The 17,653-nt window shown below is 43.9% G+C and overlaps 1 protein-coding gene across 1 annotated transcript; it reads left to right on the top strand.

Moving 5' to 3' along the window:
• The first annotated feature begins 264 nt into the window (after positions 1-264).
• Positions 265-11,243, top strand: REST (RE1-silencing transcription factor). The gene is made up of 3 exons (XM_010084983.1): positions 265-1,201; positions 6,262-6,345; positions 9,544-11,243. The coding sequence occupies exons 1-3, from the start codon at positions 301-303 to the stop codon at positions 11,241-11,243; spliced, it is 2,685 nt and encodes an 894-aa protein (XP_010083285.1). The 5' UTR covers positions 265-300.
• Positions 11,244-17,653: the final 6,410 nt, after the last annotated feature.

Here is a 17,653-nt window from a genome sequence, read left to right as displayed (position 1 = left end):
GCTGGCCCGGAGCCCCCCGCGGGACCCCGCTGTCAGTGACCCCCCGCACGGTGGGATCCTGCACCACGCATAGGGTGGAACCAAACGACCCTTTCAGGAGAGGAGCCGGACCCCTGCAGCCCCCCGAGGCCCAGCGTGGTCTGTGGTAGCGGGGAAGACGTGCCTCCCACTGCCCCAGCCCAGAGGTTTCTTTCTCTGGTGTTACCTGGAGGGCTGCTTGGACAGTGCCAGGCAGAAGAGGCTTTTCTGGAATTCTGGTGCTTACAGGTGTTCCTTTTCTTTCCCAACAGAACCACTGCCATGGCAACTCAAGTGCTGGGACAGTCTGGTGGGAACGGCCTCTTTCCCGGCAGCGCTAATATCGGCATGGCGTTGTCCAATGACATGTATGACTTACACGACCTTTCTAAAGCTGAGCTGGCAGCTCCTCAGCTTATTATGTTGGCAAATGTGGCCTTGACGGGAGAAGTTAGTGGCAACTGCTGCGATTACCTGTCTGGAGAAGAGAGGCAAATGGCAGAACTGACAACAGTGGGGGACAGCAACTTCTCAGACAGTGATGGAGAGGGTGTGGAAGATACCCAGGCTTCAGAGAGTGACCATGAGGCATCTGAAAATGTGGAATTAAGGTCTCTTGAAGTTCCTAGGGCTGAAGACCAAGGTGCAGCTTCTTGCCCCCCTCCTAAGACTCCCAGTGTGGACAAAGATGTCTCATTGGAAGCACCGGGTACTCCAGAAAGCACCGAGGACAAGTCTAAGAGCTTGAAGAGCAAGCCGTTTCGTTGTAAGCCTTGCCAGTACGAGGCAGAGTCTGAAGAGGAGTTTGTGCATCATATCAGGGTTCACAGCGCTAAGAAATTCTTTGTGGAAGAAAATGCAGAAAAGCAAGCCCAGGTGAAGGAGTCTGATTCTTGCACCGCAGAAGAGGTGGATTTCTCTAAGGGCCCAATCCGTTGTGATCGTTGTGGCTATAACACTAACAGATATGATCACTATCTGGCTCACTTGAAGCACCACAACAAAGCAGGGGAAAATGAGAGAGTCTACAAGTGTACCATATGCACTTATACTACCGTCAGTGAATACCACTGGAAGAAACACCTGAGAAATCATTTTCCCAGGAAAGTGTACACCTGCTCACAATGCTCCTATTTTTCAGACAGGAAGAACAATTATATTCAACATATTAGAACTCACACAGGTAAGTCCTTAATCTTTTTTTGATTTAAATGTGGTAAGAGTACTGTAAAATTGTGACAAATGAAGCAAGCCAAGAGTCTTCTGTGTGCAGACTTCATTCCACCCTGATAAAGCTCTGCACTCTCTTCTCTTGGTGCTACCAGGTTGTAACTTCATGGAAGTGTGGCTTTGGTTTGAGCTCCGGTCTGTGGTCCTAGAGAACCCATAAAATCTTAGTGTCACAGTCCCAAGAGGAGATGGAGAGCATCCTGTTTAGCAATTTTAAGCTAATTTTTTGAAGAGGGAGTGACAAAGTGTGCCTGTGATGGTTGTCAGGGTCTACAATGTGAGAACCTGATGTGCTGTAAAAACAAAACAAGCAGGTTGACAAAAGGTGCCCAAATCACATGGGTGGTTTTGAAAATGGTAGCTTCAGACTGAGCTGAAACTTGACTAAGTGGTAATTACAGAGAAGAAAGAGCTGATACACACATGCAAAGGAGCCCTCCCGCATCTACAAGGTCAGAATAAGAGTTCAGTAGTGTTCCTAGTGAATGAATTCCTCTTAACGTACTGGGGCCTCATTTTCCCTAAGGTCTGCATCGCTGCAGTACCCAGTAGACACACACTTCTGTTGGCATATAGGAAGCCCTTCAAGGGAGTCTTTAACTTGATTTCCTGCCTTTGCCGGTTTGTAATCTTGAGGAAAAGCATGTGGCCCCTTTCTACTTTGGTTTATACCAAGTGAAATCAGAGGACTGTCAGTCTTGCTGCCATCCCGTTAGCTGGGGCTGCAGGTGATTTAGGAAATGCCTTGCTTTGTATCAGAGAGCCTCACCAGCCTCTCACATGGTGAGAACTTGAGACTCCTTTCTAGCCCACGGCCAAGACCAGCGAGGGGACATGCTAGCCACCTCACCTCCTCTGAGGTACAGTTGCTTTGCCTCCTCATCCCTTTTGTGGAAGCAGGAGGGCAGTTCAGACCTTTCGTGCAGCTTCTCAGAAGCTTTTGTTTCCTCCACCTTGTCATGGCTTTCTGAGGAGAGGGCAGACTTAACTAACCATTCTCTAGTGTGCTGACCTGACTCTGTTCCCCTTTATTGTAGGCTATGCTGGCTGAGCAAAACACTGGGGAATTTCTCCTTTGAAGTCATGTTTTGTCACACCAGTGACATGAATGGTTTGGAGGCTTCAGTTCAGTTGTCTGCAGCTGTCTGGAAGGGGAGGGCTGGGCTTGAGCTCAAGTCTGCAGAAGTTTGTGTTCGTCAGCATGCTTTAATATCTGCTTTGACAGGATTTGGAGGGTATGCTGGGATTTTTAGTACGTTAAGACATATTCTTCTCTTAACAGTAGCCAGGTGCTGTTTGGAGGATACAATCAGTTTAAAAATAAGTCCTGTCTAAATATTTTTTTCCTAAACAAGTAAACGAAGATGATTGTGAGAGGTGTTAGGAAAATGGTGTGGTTTATCCTGCAGTTTGTTTTCTTTGTGTGTGTTGTGGGAGGTAACAGGAAAGAGACCAGGTAAAAATGGTGAAATAATAGGAGAAAAGCTAAATAAATCATCTGGGGAGCTGGTGGCCAAATGTGAGCCTATGCTGTGGTGCCTGTCTGTTTTAGGTTTGTCTTGACTTTAAATTCTTCCCTGCCTGTGTTTTTACGTTACATTAGATCCCGTCTCTGATCTCTGAAGGCTCTTGTTGAGTTTTGCTGGAACTAACCCTGAAAGCATGTTTGCTGAGGAAGTGCAGTTCTTGCTTGATAAAAATCTTTCAAATAGATTAGTAGACTGGTCTAGGAATGTGTCTTGTTTCCAGTAACACTGATTTTGTGGGGGAGAGTGTTAAAGCTAAAGGAAGAGTACTAGAAGAATGAATAAGCTACTGGCAGATACATCAGTTTCTGCTGGTATTCATGTGTAATCAATTGCCTCATAAAAACACAAACAAAACCACAATGCACAAAAAACCCCAAACAAACAAACACCCCCCCGAAAAAAAAAAAAAAACCAGAAAGAACACCCACAGATATTTTATAGTCAAAAATATATAGAGACTGTTCACATAACAGTACTGAATTTAAAAAAATAAATTGTCTGAATGATACTAAAATAACTTTGTATTATAGTTTTCATTTAAAACTTAAGAGAAAATTGTTTGTTGGAAAAAAAGATTAGGGATACATGCATACTTTATTGTGTTCCTATTTTATGGGTTCAGAATGTTAAGAAGAAAGTTGGAATTGTTTGTTTCTTTTGTTTCCTGATTGCTATTAGGTTAAATCATTTTGTGTAGATACTTTTCTTGCTCTCTCAATTGTTGTACTTCACCTGCCTTTTTCCTGTGTGGGAAAATGCCTCCTTGCAGATAATTGGATTCTGCTGTGTTTGAGCCATCCAGTTTTGTGAAACACAGACTGTACAGAGCGCACTTTCACAGGATCAAATGCTCTGCTGCTGGTGCTGCTGCTGGTGCTGGAGAAATACAGTCTCAGTTTTCTCCCTGTGTCCTGGGACTGGTTGATTCAGCTCACTAAAATGGAAGTAAAATACTCATTTCCTCTTCCCCAGGTTGGTTTTCAGCTGGTTAGCGAGCTGAATTGACTTACTAAGGACACATACAAATGCCAGAACACATGGCCAGGAGCAGGGAAGGGGGGCTGCCTGCTAATACCTTGCATGGTGGGAGAAATGCTGGTCCTTGGCGTGTTTGGAGACCACAGGAAGGCTGGCAGAGGTTATCTGTTTGCCTGTTGCTTGCATCTCTTGGAAAGCAGGTGTCCGTGAACCCACCCTGTACTGGAAGATACCTTGTGGTTTGTGGCAGTGCTTGTGGCAGGCTGCTGACGAATATGGGGGGCCTTGGGCAGCGGGGTGGTTTAAGGACCCTGCAGATGGTCATCACCTTGTCAGCTGGAAAAGTCACAGGTGGAGAAGCCCATCTGCTGGCTGGAGATGGTCAGGGCTGTCCCTTCCTCTGCTGGTGGGGCAGAAAGGACCCTTTGTGTCAGGGACAGATCCACCTGGACTTGTTTGTGCTCATTAGGCATGTTAGACCAAGTTTTGACTTGATTAATCCCACCAGCTATCCACACTGCTGATCCTGGAACTGTGCTACATGCAAGACAGTGCAGCATTGTTCTCAATTTTTTCCATTTTCATTGTTAGAAGCAATTTCTAGAAAACGTGATTGAAAATCATCTGCAGGGTTATGTAAATAAGACATTACTTCAGGCAGTCCCAGTGTTCAGTGCCTAACCTTGGGCTGTCTTTTTTTGTTGTTGTTGTTGTCATAGGGGATCTCTCTTGCTTGCCACTGTGTTGGAAGTTTGATGAAAGCAGTTTGGTTTCAAGGAGACAGAACTTTTAATAGCATTACAAGAAAAGCTTTATAAGGAGATGATCTTAAACTGGTTCAGTGATGTCGGTGTGCCTCTTTATTTGCATAGAGTTAAGTGCCTGCTGAAGCTTTTGCTAGGTTGGGGCTTATTCTTTAAGTATCTTGTGGAGAGGTTTTTTTGGTGGCTTGTTTGCATATAATGAGCCTGTAAAATTACAATAAAAATGGTTTGGGGAGTAGCATTTTATAAAACAGCCCTTACAGTGTAGTCAAGTGTTTAATTCTCAAGTGTCAATAACACATTTGAATTAGTTGCATTCATCATACTTTAAATCTAGTACGTTTTGTTGCTATGCCGTATATAAAATACCTTAAAGAAAGCCTTTTCCACATTCATAACATAGGCAACTTTAAAGATATGAAATTTCAGGACTGAATATTCCAGGACCTTTCGCCACATATTTTCAGACTGTAAGGAGTCATTTAAAACCAAAATAATTTCTTTATAACAAAAGGCCTACCCCTCCCTTGTACATGACTTAATCTTATTGTGCATATTCCATCAAAATCCTACCTTGTTTTAACTGGAAAGGGAGGGGGGGTGTGGTTGTTAGGGTGAATTTACCTTTAAACTGCTGATCTAATCAAGAATGATAGTCTGACTGTTTGATGGGAGGAAGAAATGTGGGATTAGTCTGCATTAAAAAGACTGCTTCTACTACTCTTTTGTCAAAGGCCTGCAGTGGAGTCAGTACTGGCAGATGAAGTTCTTTGCTGCTGCAGATAGAGCTATGCCTCCAAAAGTAAACAGACAGTCTGGATGCAGGGCTTTTGCTGACACCCAGGTCTCAGTGATTTGGAGAGCACATTTGTTGTATGCTTCAACTGATGGAGCAAAATGCTGTAGTGTAATTCTGACCATGACTTGAATAAATACACAACGGAGTAACTTTTTTTTTTCCCTTCCCAAATTCACTCCCATCTTCTGTTGGGGGTATCCGCTCTTGACTAAAAGTGTTTTTACAACTTGTAGTGAGACGATGCAGCCTAGATCTCTCTGCTGTGCTAGCAGTTTGGGGCAAACACCCCTGGTACTTATCTGGACCTGCCTAACAGATGTTACTTCTAAAACTGCCTGCCTTTATTTGGGGCTTGTCTTCACTTGAAAAGGATTTTCAAGTATCATTGTACTGATAGTTACCCAGGATAACTGTCCCTTGTGGAGACCTAATTTAGGACAGGTTAGTTTCCATTAGTTCTCCAGGAGCAGTAACTCTGCAGGCAGAGGGATTTGAGTCTTCAAAATAAGTGTTGCTGCTACACTTGAGTTGTTGCTAGCAGCATAGTTTCACTGAGCAGGGCATCCTGCTTTTCCATGCTCCGAGCTTATTTCATTCTGCTCCTAAAACTTTGGAAGTAGAGACCCAGTCTCTATCTGTGCTTGTGTTCTGGCAAATGCAAGCCTAGGCTGAATGGATGGTTGCTTCCCATCTCAATCCAAATTAAACACAGAGGTTTCAGGTAAGGTGTTATGTGAAGCAAGAACATACCTGGTTTCTTACAGTCTATCTTTTGTACATCTTCTGAGTGCTGGGAGAAAATACTGCAGGAAAGTCAGCTCTGGTGGCTTAGGGCTTCCTAAATACAACTTGGTGGTCTGTGACAGCCTCATATATATGGCTCGGTAACCAGGTTTGGGAATCAGCTGTGTTTTAGTAACTAATTTGCTGTTTGTTTTTGCAGGAGAGCGACCCTATCAATGTGCTATGTGTCCTTATTCCAGCTCTCAGAAGACCCATTTAACCAGGCATATGCGCACCCACTCAGGTTGGTAAGGGGCGGCGGCGGCGTGGCTCAGGAAAACGGGGTGGTTCACAGAATCACAGCATGGTTGAGGGTGGAAGGGACCTCTGGATGTCACCTGGTTCAGGCCCCCTGCTAAAGCAGGGCCACCTAGAGCAGGCTGCCCAGTTCTGTGTGAGATGTTATCTCATCCAGTATGGCCTGAGTTTTAGCTCCTGTTTTAACAGGGGAGATTGTCTTTACCTGCTAGGGAAATGCTAAGTGTCATTAATAAAAGTGATAACAAAGTAACATATGTTTTTCTTTCCCTTTTACTTTCCAAGCTGTATTCTGAGGTTCATAAGGCTCTAGTAGTCCTAGTAATCTAGTAGCAAATACAACATTGTGATGATATAGGAGCAGATTCTTGTCTTCTGTCTGCTGCCATAACTCAGTTCAAATCAATGAAGCTGGGAAAACTTTGAGCAGCTGAGAGTCTCTGTGATGTCTGCAATTTTGTCTCATCCAGGGGTTCTGGGGGAACCCTTAGCTTTTGCTTAGTATTCCAGAAAGGTGTGAAATAATGTCTGCTTATGGCAAGGAGACACAGGAGAAAAAAGCAAACTCAGAGGGTGTTGACAAGTGACTTGGTCTTGTGGCACTAAAAACCAAATTAGCAATTTTTAGTAGCCTTTATTTCCCATTACTGGTCATAAGCTGTGGTTTTACAAACATCTGCTCTCTTGTGAACGTCTTTTGGAAGGAAATGATAGCATTTTTGTGAGTTGTAGCAGCATAGACATGCTAGACACAAGCGCGGTTGTCTTTTGTGACCCTCCTCAGGGAATTCAGATAGATCTCGACCTTTTGGTTTGCTAATACCTGAATTGACCAGACCTAGGTGAACTCCTAATCCTAGCAAACACTAATGAAAGTCTCCTGAACGGTAATTGTTTTAATTTCAAGAGATGAGGCTTTTAATTGAAACCAGAAGGCAGGCAGTTTTAACTGGGGGGGAGGAGAGGGTGGTGTTGGATCCATTAAAAATAGCCAGCTTTACAATGACATGCCAGTATTTTGGTTTAAGAATTCTGTGAATTAAGTGTTCTGGTTCTGGAAACAAAAATCATTTTTGGCTGAACCTCCGGGCTAAATGCGAATGGTTTGGTCAATACTGAGCCTGGAAACCATTTCATGGACATCTTACTCTTCCCTTGTCTGTGCAAGGAAGTCTCAAATCCAGAGGAGATGAGGAGTGGGATCTTGCCCTTGGCCCTTAAAGGTCTGGGAGGGAGGGTGTGAGCTGTGGTGACAGTAATGGCAGTGCACATGGGACTCTTGCTGTCAGGGGTGTTTTATTAATAGCTCTCGTAACTTCTGTTGCATGTCTTGCTGCATTGTCCAGGCAGCTGAACTTTTTCTGTGGCAGTTTCTGAACTCCTGCAGTTCCCAGGCTGGCCTTTTAAGGCAAACTGGTGTTGGAGCTTTCTTCAAATGTCAGGCAGTGAATGACAGTGGTTTAGAGCCTACTTTGCAACTGGGGCTGTATTCTTAGCCATCTTGGTACATGTCCTTTACACTTGTGCAACAAAACCCCTGGATTTAGTAGAGGTGATGGACACAAACTCTTCACATACAACCTTTGAGTTACCCTGTTGCAGCTACCTCTGAGAACTCTGTGCAGTTACAACAGCTTTTTCATGTGAGGGAGGCTGTTCTTGTCCTCACTCTGTAGTGTGGAACTGTTCCTTGAAGTGTAGGTGATAAAGACCCACACTAGGATGACTAGTGAAGCACATTGAGCTTAAACTTGTGGAAAATGTCATCAGGAAGTGGGGAGGAAAAAGGAAAGAAGATAGGCTGAAAGTGATGGGGAATCAAAGTAACCCTTCTTTAAATAATAAAGAGATGCTGCAGGCAGACGTGAAATGATCTAGACTCTTAAACAAGTGTCCCCATCCTTCCTGAAAGGAGGCAGCACAGCCTTTTGTAGAGTTTGTGAGGGCCTTGCAGATCAGCCGTGCATGCGCCTAACATAGGCACATGTTAGCCACATACATGACTGATGAGGCTTTGAGCAACCTGGGCTAGTGGAGGGTGTCCCTGCCCATGGCAGGGGGGTTGGAACTCGTTGATCTTTAAGATCCCTTCAAACCCAAACCATTCTGTGATTCTATGAACACTCAAACAGACACTGTGGGCTGCTCTCGTCTGAGTTGTGGCTGGAGAGGAACAGCACAAGTAAGGGCAGTGTCGGGGCAGCGGGTTGCAGGTATAGAAGTATTATTGCACCATGAGCAGAAGGGGCTGGAGTGCATTTTCAGCGTACTCAGAAGCGGCACACAGTAGTTCTGCAGGTTGGTTTTGAGATGCTGGTTCAGAGCTCAGGAACATCCCAAATTCCTCAGCTGAATTTGCACATGCACAGATGTTCTCAAAGTATTTCTGGACTTGAGTTGTTGCACTGGAAGTGTTTTTCCTCTTTGCTTTGATGTGTAAATGGAAAGCCACTTCTGCTGCAGTGGCATGCACTAAGCAGAACATTTCAGGAACACTTCTGCAAGAGTCATTGCAAAACTGTAAGTGCAGATTTCAGTAGGAACATGATGGCTTTGGACTGCATATAGTTGGCTTGCCAAGAGTAGCCTGCAGTCAGTACATCATGTGTTTGAGATACCGTAACAGTGAACTGAATTATCAGCAGTAAAGATCAGCTGAGCAGTGTGTCCCTTTCACATGCTTTGGGTTTTGCTAGCTTCTTTTCCCTCATTTCCTTTTCAATACAAACATGAAGTATGCTAAATCTGTGTAAAGTTGGACTTTTTTTGAAACGTTTGTGTGAAACTGCTATTCATCAAATGTTACATTTCCGTTTTTCTACAATGCATTCAATGGACCAGTTGGGTATGGATTCCATTTGCTAATATTACTGTAGAGAGATCTCTGCCGGTATGTATGCATAGCCAGAACCTGTGACGTTGTTACTGCTTGTTTGGTTTTGGATCCCCTTCCTCCCAACCCTTGCCCCTTCTCTCTTTTTTTGTATTTTGTTTTTGGTGTCTTGTGAATGTGTTTGTGACTTGTGGATTTCTTATGTTGACTTTACCTAATTTTAAAGGCGCATGGATAATTTTTTTTTTCTTTGAGTTTTATATTTCTGTATCTGTATTACTGGGAAGTTATTTCCCCCCTAACTCCATGCTTAATAATCATCATCATTCCCTTCCGCTCTTCCTTCCTTAGGTGAGAAGCCATTCAAATGTGATCAGTGCAGCTACGTGGCCTCAAACCAGCACGAAGTAACTCGTCACGCAAGGCAGGTTCACAATGGGCCAAAGCCTCTGACTTGCCCGCACTGTGACTACAAAACAGCTGACCGCAGCAATTTCAAAAAGCACGTTGAGCTCCACGTCAATCCGCGCCAGTTCCTCTGTCCTGTTTGTGATTACGCAGCGTCTAAAAAATGTAACCTGCAGTATCACATCAAATCCAGGCATCCCGATTGTTCTGATATCACAATGGATGTTTCAAAGGTGAAGCTACGGACTAAAAAGAGCGAAGCTGACTTTTCTGAGAGCGTTAATGACAAAGCAGAGAAGGAACAAATGAAAGGGGATTCAGGTGCAAAGAAAACTGAGAAAATTGTGAAAGTGGAGAAAAAAGATAATTTGGCAAAGGAAAAGAAGCCAACGAGCAGTGTTTCTGCAGGCCAGGTGACAACCAGAAGTCGGAAATCGGCTTCAGAAAACAAGGAGGTGGATATTAAAACTGAGAAAAATACTGAGAAAATGTGTAAAACAAAGAAGATCAAAAGAAAGGCAGAAGCTGAGGTAACTTCCTCAAAGCAAGAGCCTGCAAATGATACCTCAGCAGTAACAAAAAAGAAAAAGAAAGTGGAAACTAAACCCAAAGACTGCCAGGAAGCTCAAAAAAGTGACATTGTACCAGAGGAGGAACTTAAAAAGCAGAATTCATGCCTCAAGAAAAGCAAAAAAAAGAAAGCTCTCAAAAATAAGCACAGTAGGAAAAGCAGTAAATTTGATCAGGAGAAGACCGAGGATGAGGAGATGCCAGACGAGTGTCCTGTCACAGAAGAGGATGGATGCGTGAAGCCTGACACTGAGGACAGTGACCAGATGGAGCAAGATGCCACTGACGCAGTGGCATTAAACGACCATGGTGGCCATGCTCTCAAGGGGGAGAGCACCGATCCCAAAGGAAGCTGCATACAGGACCCAGGGCAGCTTTGTCTGCCAGCTCAGGATGCAAACACAGAAGCTGAGGTAGAGGACCAAGAAATGCCTGCTGCAGGAGGAGAGGACAAAGACACTCTTGGTGAAAAAGAGGAGGAGAGAGGGGCAGACAGAGGGCAAGACCCTTGCCCTGAGGAATCTTCGCATGCAGTATCTCCTGAACAAAGCTTGGATGTGCCCATGGAGGTGGTACCAGGTCTGGAACCTGAGAAGGAGCCAGAGGAAACCTCCAAGGCAGAAACTGTGAGTAACTCAGACCCAATGGACCTGAGTAAGCCCTGCCTGCCAGTGACAGAGCCGACAGGAGATGCCGTGCCAGCACCTGCGCCCCCAGAAGGGTGTACGCAAAGCCCTAAAGTTGCTCTGGCCTTATCTCTGGGTAACACAGCTGTGAATGAATCTCAGGAGATGGATGAGGATGAGGGCATCCACAGCCACGAAGGCAGCGACATAAGTGACAACATATCAGAAGGAAGCGATGACTCGGGGTTAAATGGTGCTCGCTCAGTACAAGGGGAAACAAGTCCAAAGACGTCACAAGGAGGTGCAGACACTGCAGTGGCCAGGGAGAACTATGTGTGCATTTTTTGTGACCGTTCGTTTGAAAAGGAAGGAGAATACAGCAAGCACCTCAATCGCCACTTAGTCAACGTGTATTATCTTGAGAAGGCAACAAAAGGGCAGGAGTAGAAATAGCTGTAGTTTGGGGGAATCTTCTTTTGTAAGATCTTACACAGCTTATGTACAGATATTGTAGATTTTTTTTTTTTAAGCACGGTTTGCTTTAGTGTCTGCCTTGGTTTGTTTTTTGGTTTGGTTTTTTAAGTTGAAAATATTTTTTGACAACTTCTTGTGTAATGCTGAACTGATTAACTATTGTATCTCTTCATTAGAGATGGCAGGTAGGGCGTATGAGGCTGTGTCCTGTAAAGTCAGTGTAAGCTTCTAGTCTGTTAGCTCATGCAATTCTTTTATAAACTGAGTTTTAGGAACAAGACTGTAGCTAACAATACACAAGTTGGATGTTTATAGAGCCATTGGCATTAGTTGCTTTTTGTTCTAGCAGCCAACTCCTCTCTCTCCCCACTTCCCTTCGCCTTTATTTTTTTTTTTTTTTTCAGTTCTTCTCAATGTGTCTTGATGTTCAAAGTGTTGAACTACTTGATGTTTTTTCTACCAGGAAGATAGCTTCTATTTCATAAAAGAGCACTTTGTAAAAGAAATCAAAGTTGACTAGTGATGAGCATAACTGTTTAAGATAACTATAATTGTGAACGTACATTTCATATCCCCTAACCGTGAATGGTGAGCCAAAATTTGGGAGTAGTCCTTCCAACTTTTGATTGGAGAACCTCTGTCTTGATTAATATCTTAATGACTATGATAGGTAATTGGCTTTGTTGAGGGGGAGCAAGTTTTTTGTTTTTAATTTCTACATTTTTTAAATTGTGCTTTAAGGGCTTAAAATATTGCACATTGTTTTTGATTTTTACCTATGCAGTTTAATCCTTTAGGAATAGCGCTTGTGCAGTACATGTACACTTTATATATGCATGTTTCGTTTTGTTTGTGTAAGTTGTTGGGTTTTTTTACTTGGAAACATTCAGATTCATTGCTTACCATGGGACAGTTTTCTGTGATGCTTTTTACTGCAGATTTTTCTTGTTTTCCTGGGGTATTATTAGTTGTGCATGAAATTGATGAAATTATGATGTGCTTGGCTATATATTTTTGACTGGCTTTAAAATGGTATAGCTCTTGAGCAAAAGGATATCAATGCAATTTCAAAACACTATTTCATAGGATTTGTTTTGTCATGGAAATGCCTCTTCTGATATTTTGAATATGCATGCAGAGTAATAAATTCTAGTTTATAATTTGGGATCATCAGACTGGAAAATACTCTCAATGGAAATGGTCTGCAGATTCTGCAAGTCCAGATGATTTTTTTTTTCCTCCTCTTTTCATTTCCATGATTGACAGCAGTCAAACTTCATGAGCTTAAAAAAAGTAAAATGGTAGCACTGATATAAGTATGGTTTATCAAAATCTAACATCTCACACACCAAAAATACAAATAAAGCTAAATAAACTGGTAAGCAACAGACCTGGCATTAAAAACTGTAGGAATTCCTGCTCCTTATTCATTCAAGCTGCATTTAATAAAATCATCCTGCTTCCATGCAGAGAAAAACACAGAAAAGATCAAATTGTCATCTCAGGTCTACATGCAAGAAATGTCATTCCAGGAGTTTTTAATTCTAAACAGATTTAATTTCTGGCACACACAAAACACAAGAGAGATTGCAGGTTTACTGCTTGTAGCCAACCAGTGGCAAAATGTAAGCAAAATCCAAACCAGCAGGGAAAAAGCACAACCCTCCGGTCCCATCTGTGCACTCTGGCTGTCATTAGCTGCCTTCCCAGTGGGAGCAGTTCAGGGCAGCTGCTTTGGTTGTCAGCTCCGAAGAAGCAAATTTGGAGGCAGGTATTACTTGGAGAGTGGAGGAGTTCAGACAGTATTTGTCATCAGAGCACTTTATGGCAGATACTCTTAATATAAGCTCTGGAATAAACCCTCTTCTTCTCTGCATGTCCCCACGGGATCTTCCCCTCCAAACAAACCCACTGCCTTGAATGAATAGAGAGCAACAACGCTACATTGCTTCTGCTTTTGGGAGAGATTGAGAATAGGAGGCCAAAGATTTGAGAGGGAAGGCATCCCTCGTGGCAGAAATAAATTGTATAATGTATAGTGAGTTTTTTGTTTGCTTAGATAGCGTTCAATCCTTACCTTGGCTGTGACAATCATTGTCAACTGAAGATCAAGTTGCAACTATATTTATGTTAAACATTAAGAAAATAAACCTAGTTGAATTGTTTTCCTAAACAACCAGTTGTAATAGTCTTAGATGTATTTTTTTCTTCTTTCCTTTATATATATAAATGTTGCCACCATTTGTGAGCAATGTGAGCAGATGCTGTACTGAATTCCAGTACTGTGTAGAGATTTTTTTTATAGCTCCCTTCATGTCCTTGCAAAGAGCCTTTGCCATCTTGTGAGAGACTTCAAGAACTTTAGCTATGTTCAAATAAACTTGTGGACTGGTCTGATAATTTTTCTGGTTTGTTTTTAAAGGAGAATAATGGTGTTGACTGACTTTAAATCTCTCTCTCTGAGATAAAAAAAAATGTGGTTCTCTGAGATAACTCTGCTGCACGTTTCTGGGAAGTGGTCAAGGTTTCAGTGCTCGATCTGACAAGAACTCTTTGAAGACAACAGTTGGCTCCTGTTCGGCAATGTTTCTCACCACAAGGTTAGAAACTGAAAATAAATTATTAACATATTAAGAAGAAGAAAAGTTGATTCTTTTTATCTGAGACCCATCAACGTCTTGAAATACCGAATGTTGATGCAGAACTGTGTTGGAATTCTCTGCTTGCTTAAGACTAAGGTTTGGGAGTATGTTATGGTGAAGCAGCAAGGATGTAATGCATTACGTGTACCTAAAATGTTAGACATTGCTAATATTGAGTATTTGGGGGGGAGTGCAGGTCAGGTAACCCACCATATATGGTGGTCTTACATTGCTGTATATCTCCCTTTAAACAATGCCTCTTTTTTTTTTTTTTTGTCTTTTTTGATATTCTTAAATTATTTTGTGTTAGTTTTGCCAATGCTAGCATTTTTGTGTTTCTTGGCAATAATATCTGTAGGAGTGTTCAACCTCCAATCTGTGGTTGGAAGGATTAGCACACTGATACCCCTACACTGCCAGCCCTCGGGTGAGCAACGTGGTGTTTCGGGCTCTTGCTCTATGAATCAAAGAAACTGCCCTGAGAAATGATCTAGAAGTGGGTAGCTAGGCATTAATAATAATCCATGGTTATGCAATTGTTATTTCTGGATTTTGATGATCTAGGCTGGAACGTTAGTCGTTTAAAGCAGAAGAATGTTTTAACAACTGACGGGCCAGTTAAGATACGGTAACATCATTGATTTCAACAGATTTAATTGATTTCAACAGATCTAATGTAGCTGAAAGGTATTGAATCAAATTCAGGAGTTTTCTTGAATGTCAGTTGTATAGATATGTGGCGTGAATTAACAGAATCCAGATAGCTAATGGGATTGTTTTCTGTGTACATATGTTTTCCCCCCTTCTAAAATTACACTAGCTAACAAACTTTTGTAAGCTGGCATGGAAACATGTTTATGATGTTTAGTTGCACCATGTTTGATGCTTTTACAGTGCAATACTTGTATTCTCTGAATTAAACCAAAGGTAATTTTTTTTCATGCTCTCTCTACTGTAGTGCATGATAGTTTTTTCTACATTTGTAATAGATGTAAAACAAGCCAGATCATACATCCTGTTTTTACCTAAAACATGTATAAGAACCCTTTTGTTCAAAATGTAGTATAAAGTTAAACTAAATTGCATTATATTAACCCTTACAAGTGTATTTTCCTAAGCATAGTTATTATTAAATAAACTTTATTAAGGAACTTGCAGCTTCTATCTCCCACTTATTAATAGCCATGAAAGCTGTTCGTAACTAAAGGCAGGAGCAGTGCAATCGTTGACAGAGCTCTTCAAGATCTCAAGCAAGGTCTGGGGGAGCCAGTACCTGGATGCCATGTGCACACACACACAGCCTTGACTGCAGACAGGGGCAATGGCTCCAAAAATAGGTATTTTTCCCATTTCAACACAATGTATTAATTTCCCTGCCCAGGGCACAAGGTGGGAGATACACACCTACAGACAAGGCTCCAGGGAACCCCCACGCACGCCTGACCCCTCGAGCTGAGCCCCACGACACCTGCACGCAGCCCCCAGCACCAGGTCCCCAGCCACCCCGACAGCCCTCTCGTCTCACCGCCACCACGCTCCGGCCCCAAGGTTCAGGCTTAATGCTGGACCTGTTGTGACTTGTCAGGGGAGCCCTGACGGGCATGAAAAGCATGTTCCCTGCCATGTAAGAAGAAATGCAACTTGGTGGAAGTTGGCCATTCTTACCTCCTGCTAATGCAGAACAATTCCTATTTGCCAAGGGGTCAAGGCAAATGACATCTGATAAACGTGGGGGGATAGTTATTTATGCAGCTGCTGCAGCTTTGAACAATTTGGGACGCCCCTAGAAGCATAAGAAGGGAGCTTTTGTTTTCTCTGATTAAATGTTTTCTCATGAGCAATGCCCCCGAGAGTGATGGTAGTCCATCAATGGACGTTTGGGTTTCTGAGCCATGCAGTTAGTAGCCAAGCAGCGAAGAGCAGGGTGCACCACTACCATGGGGCGTAGCCTTGGAGGGCTGCAGGGTGGCAGGGGCTGTCATCACCCGCGTTAGGGACAGGTTTTGGTTTGTTCCCCCCCAAAATCTTGTAGACAACATGTATGCATGTCATGGTACAGCCCGTGGAGGGACTGGAGCGGTACCTGAGCCTGTGCACGGACTGCAAGGGAGATGCTCTGAGAGCGTGGCGTGGAGACAGCAGGGTCTGGGTGCTTGTGTGCCTCTTGGCCTGTGCTGTGAGAGTTAATGATTCCAAACCGGATCAATAGAGGAGGCCCTGCCCTTTGTACCACCAGCGAGTGCTACCCCCCACTCCCAGAAAGGTGTTCTGGGGACAAGCGAGCTGAAACAAGAGAACACAGGAGCACTGGCAACCTGAGAAACCATTTTCCCTTAAACCTGCAGTCAGGTCATCCTTATCTTTGACTAATTCCTTGCACCTTGGCAGAAAGCCTGCTTGTTTTTCCCTGATAGAAAACACAAATAAAACCTGATAGACTGAAAACAAGTTTAGAAGCTGCTCTACACTAAGTTGTTTTTTTTTTCCAGAACTGGGTAGCCAAGGACAAGTGCGTGGCTTTGCGATAACTTGCAGGTCAGCGTGAGCACCTGCTCACACACCAACATGCCCAAAAGGTGAGCTAGCTCGAGTGGGGGGTGTCTGAGCTTCCTGCTGGCTTGTATGGGGACAGAGCAAGCTCATGTCTTAATTCAGCTGCCTTACTCAGGCTTTGCTGATGCTCTGAAGGAGCCAAAAAGCCAGGTTCCTGATTTTGGTTTGGTGACTGGTTTTTGTTTGTTTGTTTCTAAAGCTTAGCCATGCTGACTCAAGTGGCTTTGTTCACGTACAGTATAACCTATACATGGGAAAAGGTAATTCTAGAAGGGCAAAACCCTTCCCTCGGCCAGGTTATATTTTTAAGCTTGGTAAATCGATCTCCCTACACCTCCCTCCTTTGCTGGAAGCACCAGACCTGCAGCAAGGCAATGTCGTGGCAGTGCTCCGACATCTGCGGGCTCAAGCCAGGCGGCTGTACCTGTCCCTTGCCCATGGGCTGGTCAAAGGAACCATTCTTGGTCTCCTTTGGCCCTGTATAGGTCAGAGCACCCCAAGTGCTGTCATCTGCAGCGGAGGCTGTGCTGGAGGTGAGGGGACTGATGAGGTTTGTGCCTGGGTTTGTTTCTATCACAGACAAGGGAGAGTTGGGGCAAAAAGTTGAGTGGGAAGATGGTGACCGGTCCCTTGGTGGGGACACAGGGGACAGGGACATTGGCGATGCCCTGGGTGGTTACAAAGCGCCAGGACCACCTCCAGAGTGCTGGTGCAGGTGCTTGCTGCCTTAGGCAGGGACTCAGAAGGTAAAACTGCCGAGGGGCAGCAGTTTTTAAGTGGGTATTTCAGGAACGCTCGCTTGCAGCACAGCACATGCTCCCCAGCTAACACACGGGCAGCACAGCACATGTTTGCCTGCCCTCTGGTCTGGCCTTGCTGTTTGCACTCTGCTCAGCATCCCTGAGCCCTGCAGTCATGAAGGAAAACCAAAAAGAAAGCTGAGCCCCTTTCCCGTTGCTGTGCTGGGAGTCCTGGTTTTATTAAAGGGCTCACATGCTGCTCCCATCCTTCCGAAACACACTAAGCCCTGGGCCAGCTCAGAGCTGGCCAGAATAACCCTGATGGTTTGAGGGCTTCTTTAAAATTATTTTTTCTCCTTCCTTGATTTGGTGCTGCCCGGTGAGGCTGGACTGGGGACCTGAGGCACAGAATAATTCAAAGATGTGGCCACAGCCCCACCCTGGCACC

Source organism: Pterocles gutturalis, unplaced genomic scaffold, assembly GCF_000699245.1.
Source record: "Pterocles gutturalis isolate BGI_N339 unplaced genomic scaffold, ASM69924v1 scaffold25015, whole genome shotgun sequence".
NCBI lineage: Eukaryota > Metazoa > Chordata > Aves > Pterocliformes > Pteroclidae > Pterocles > Pterocles gutturalis.
This window is presented reverse-complemented; position numbering and strand designations above follow the sequence as displayed.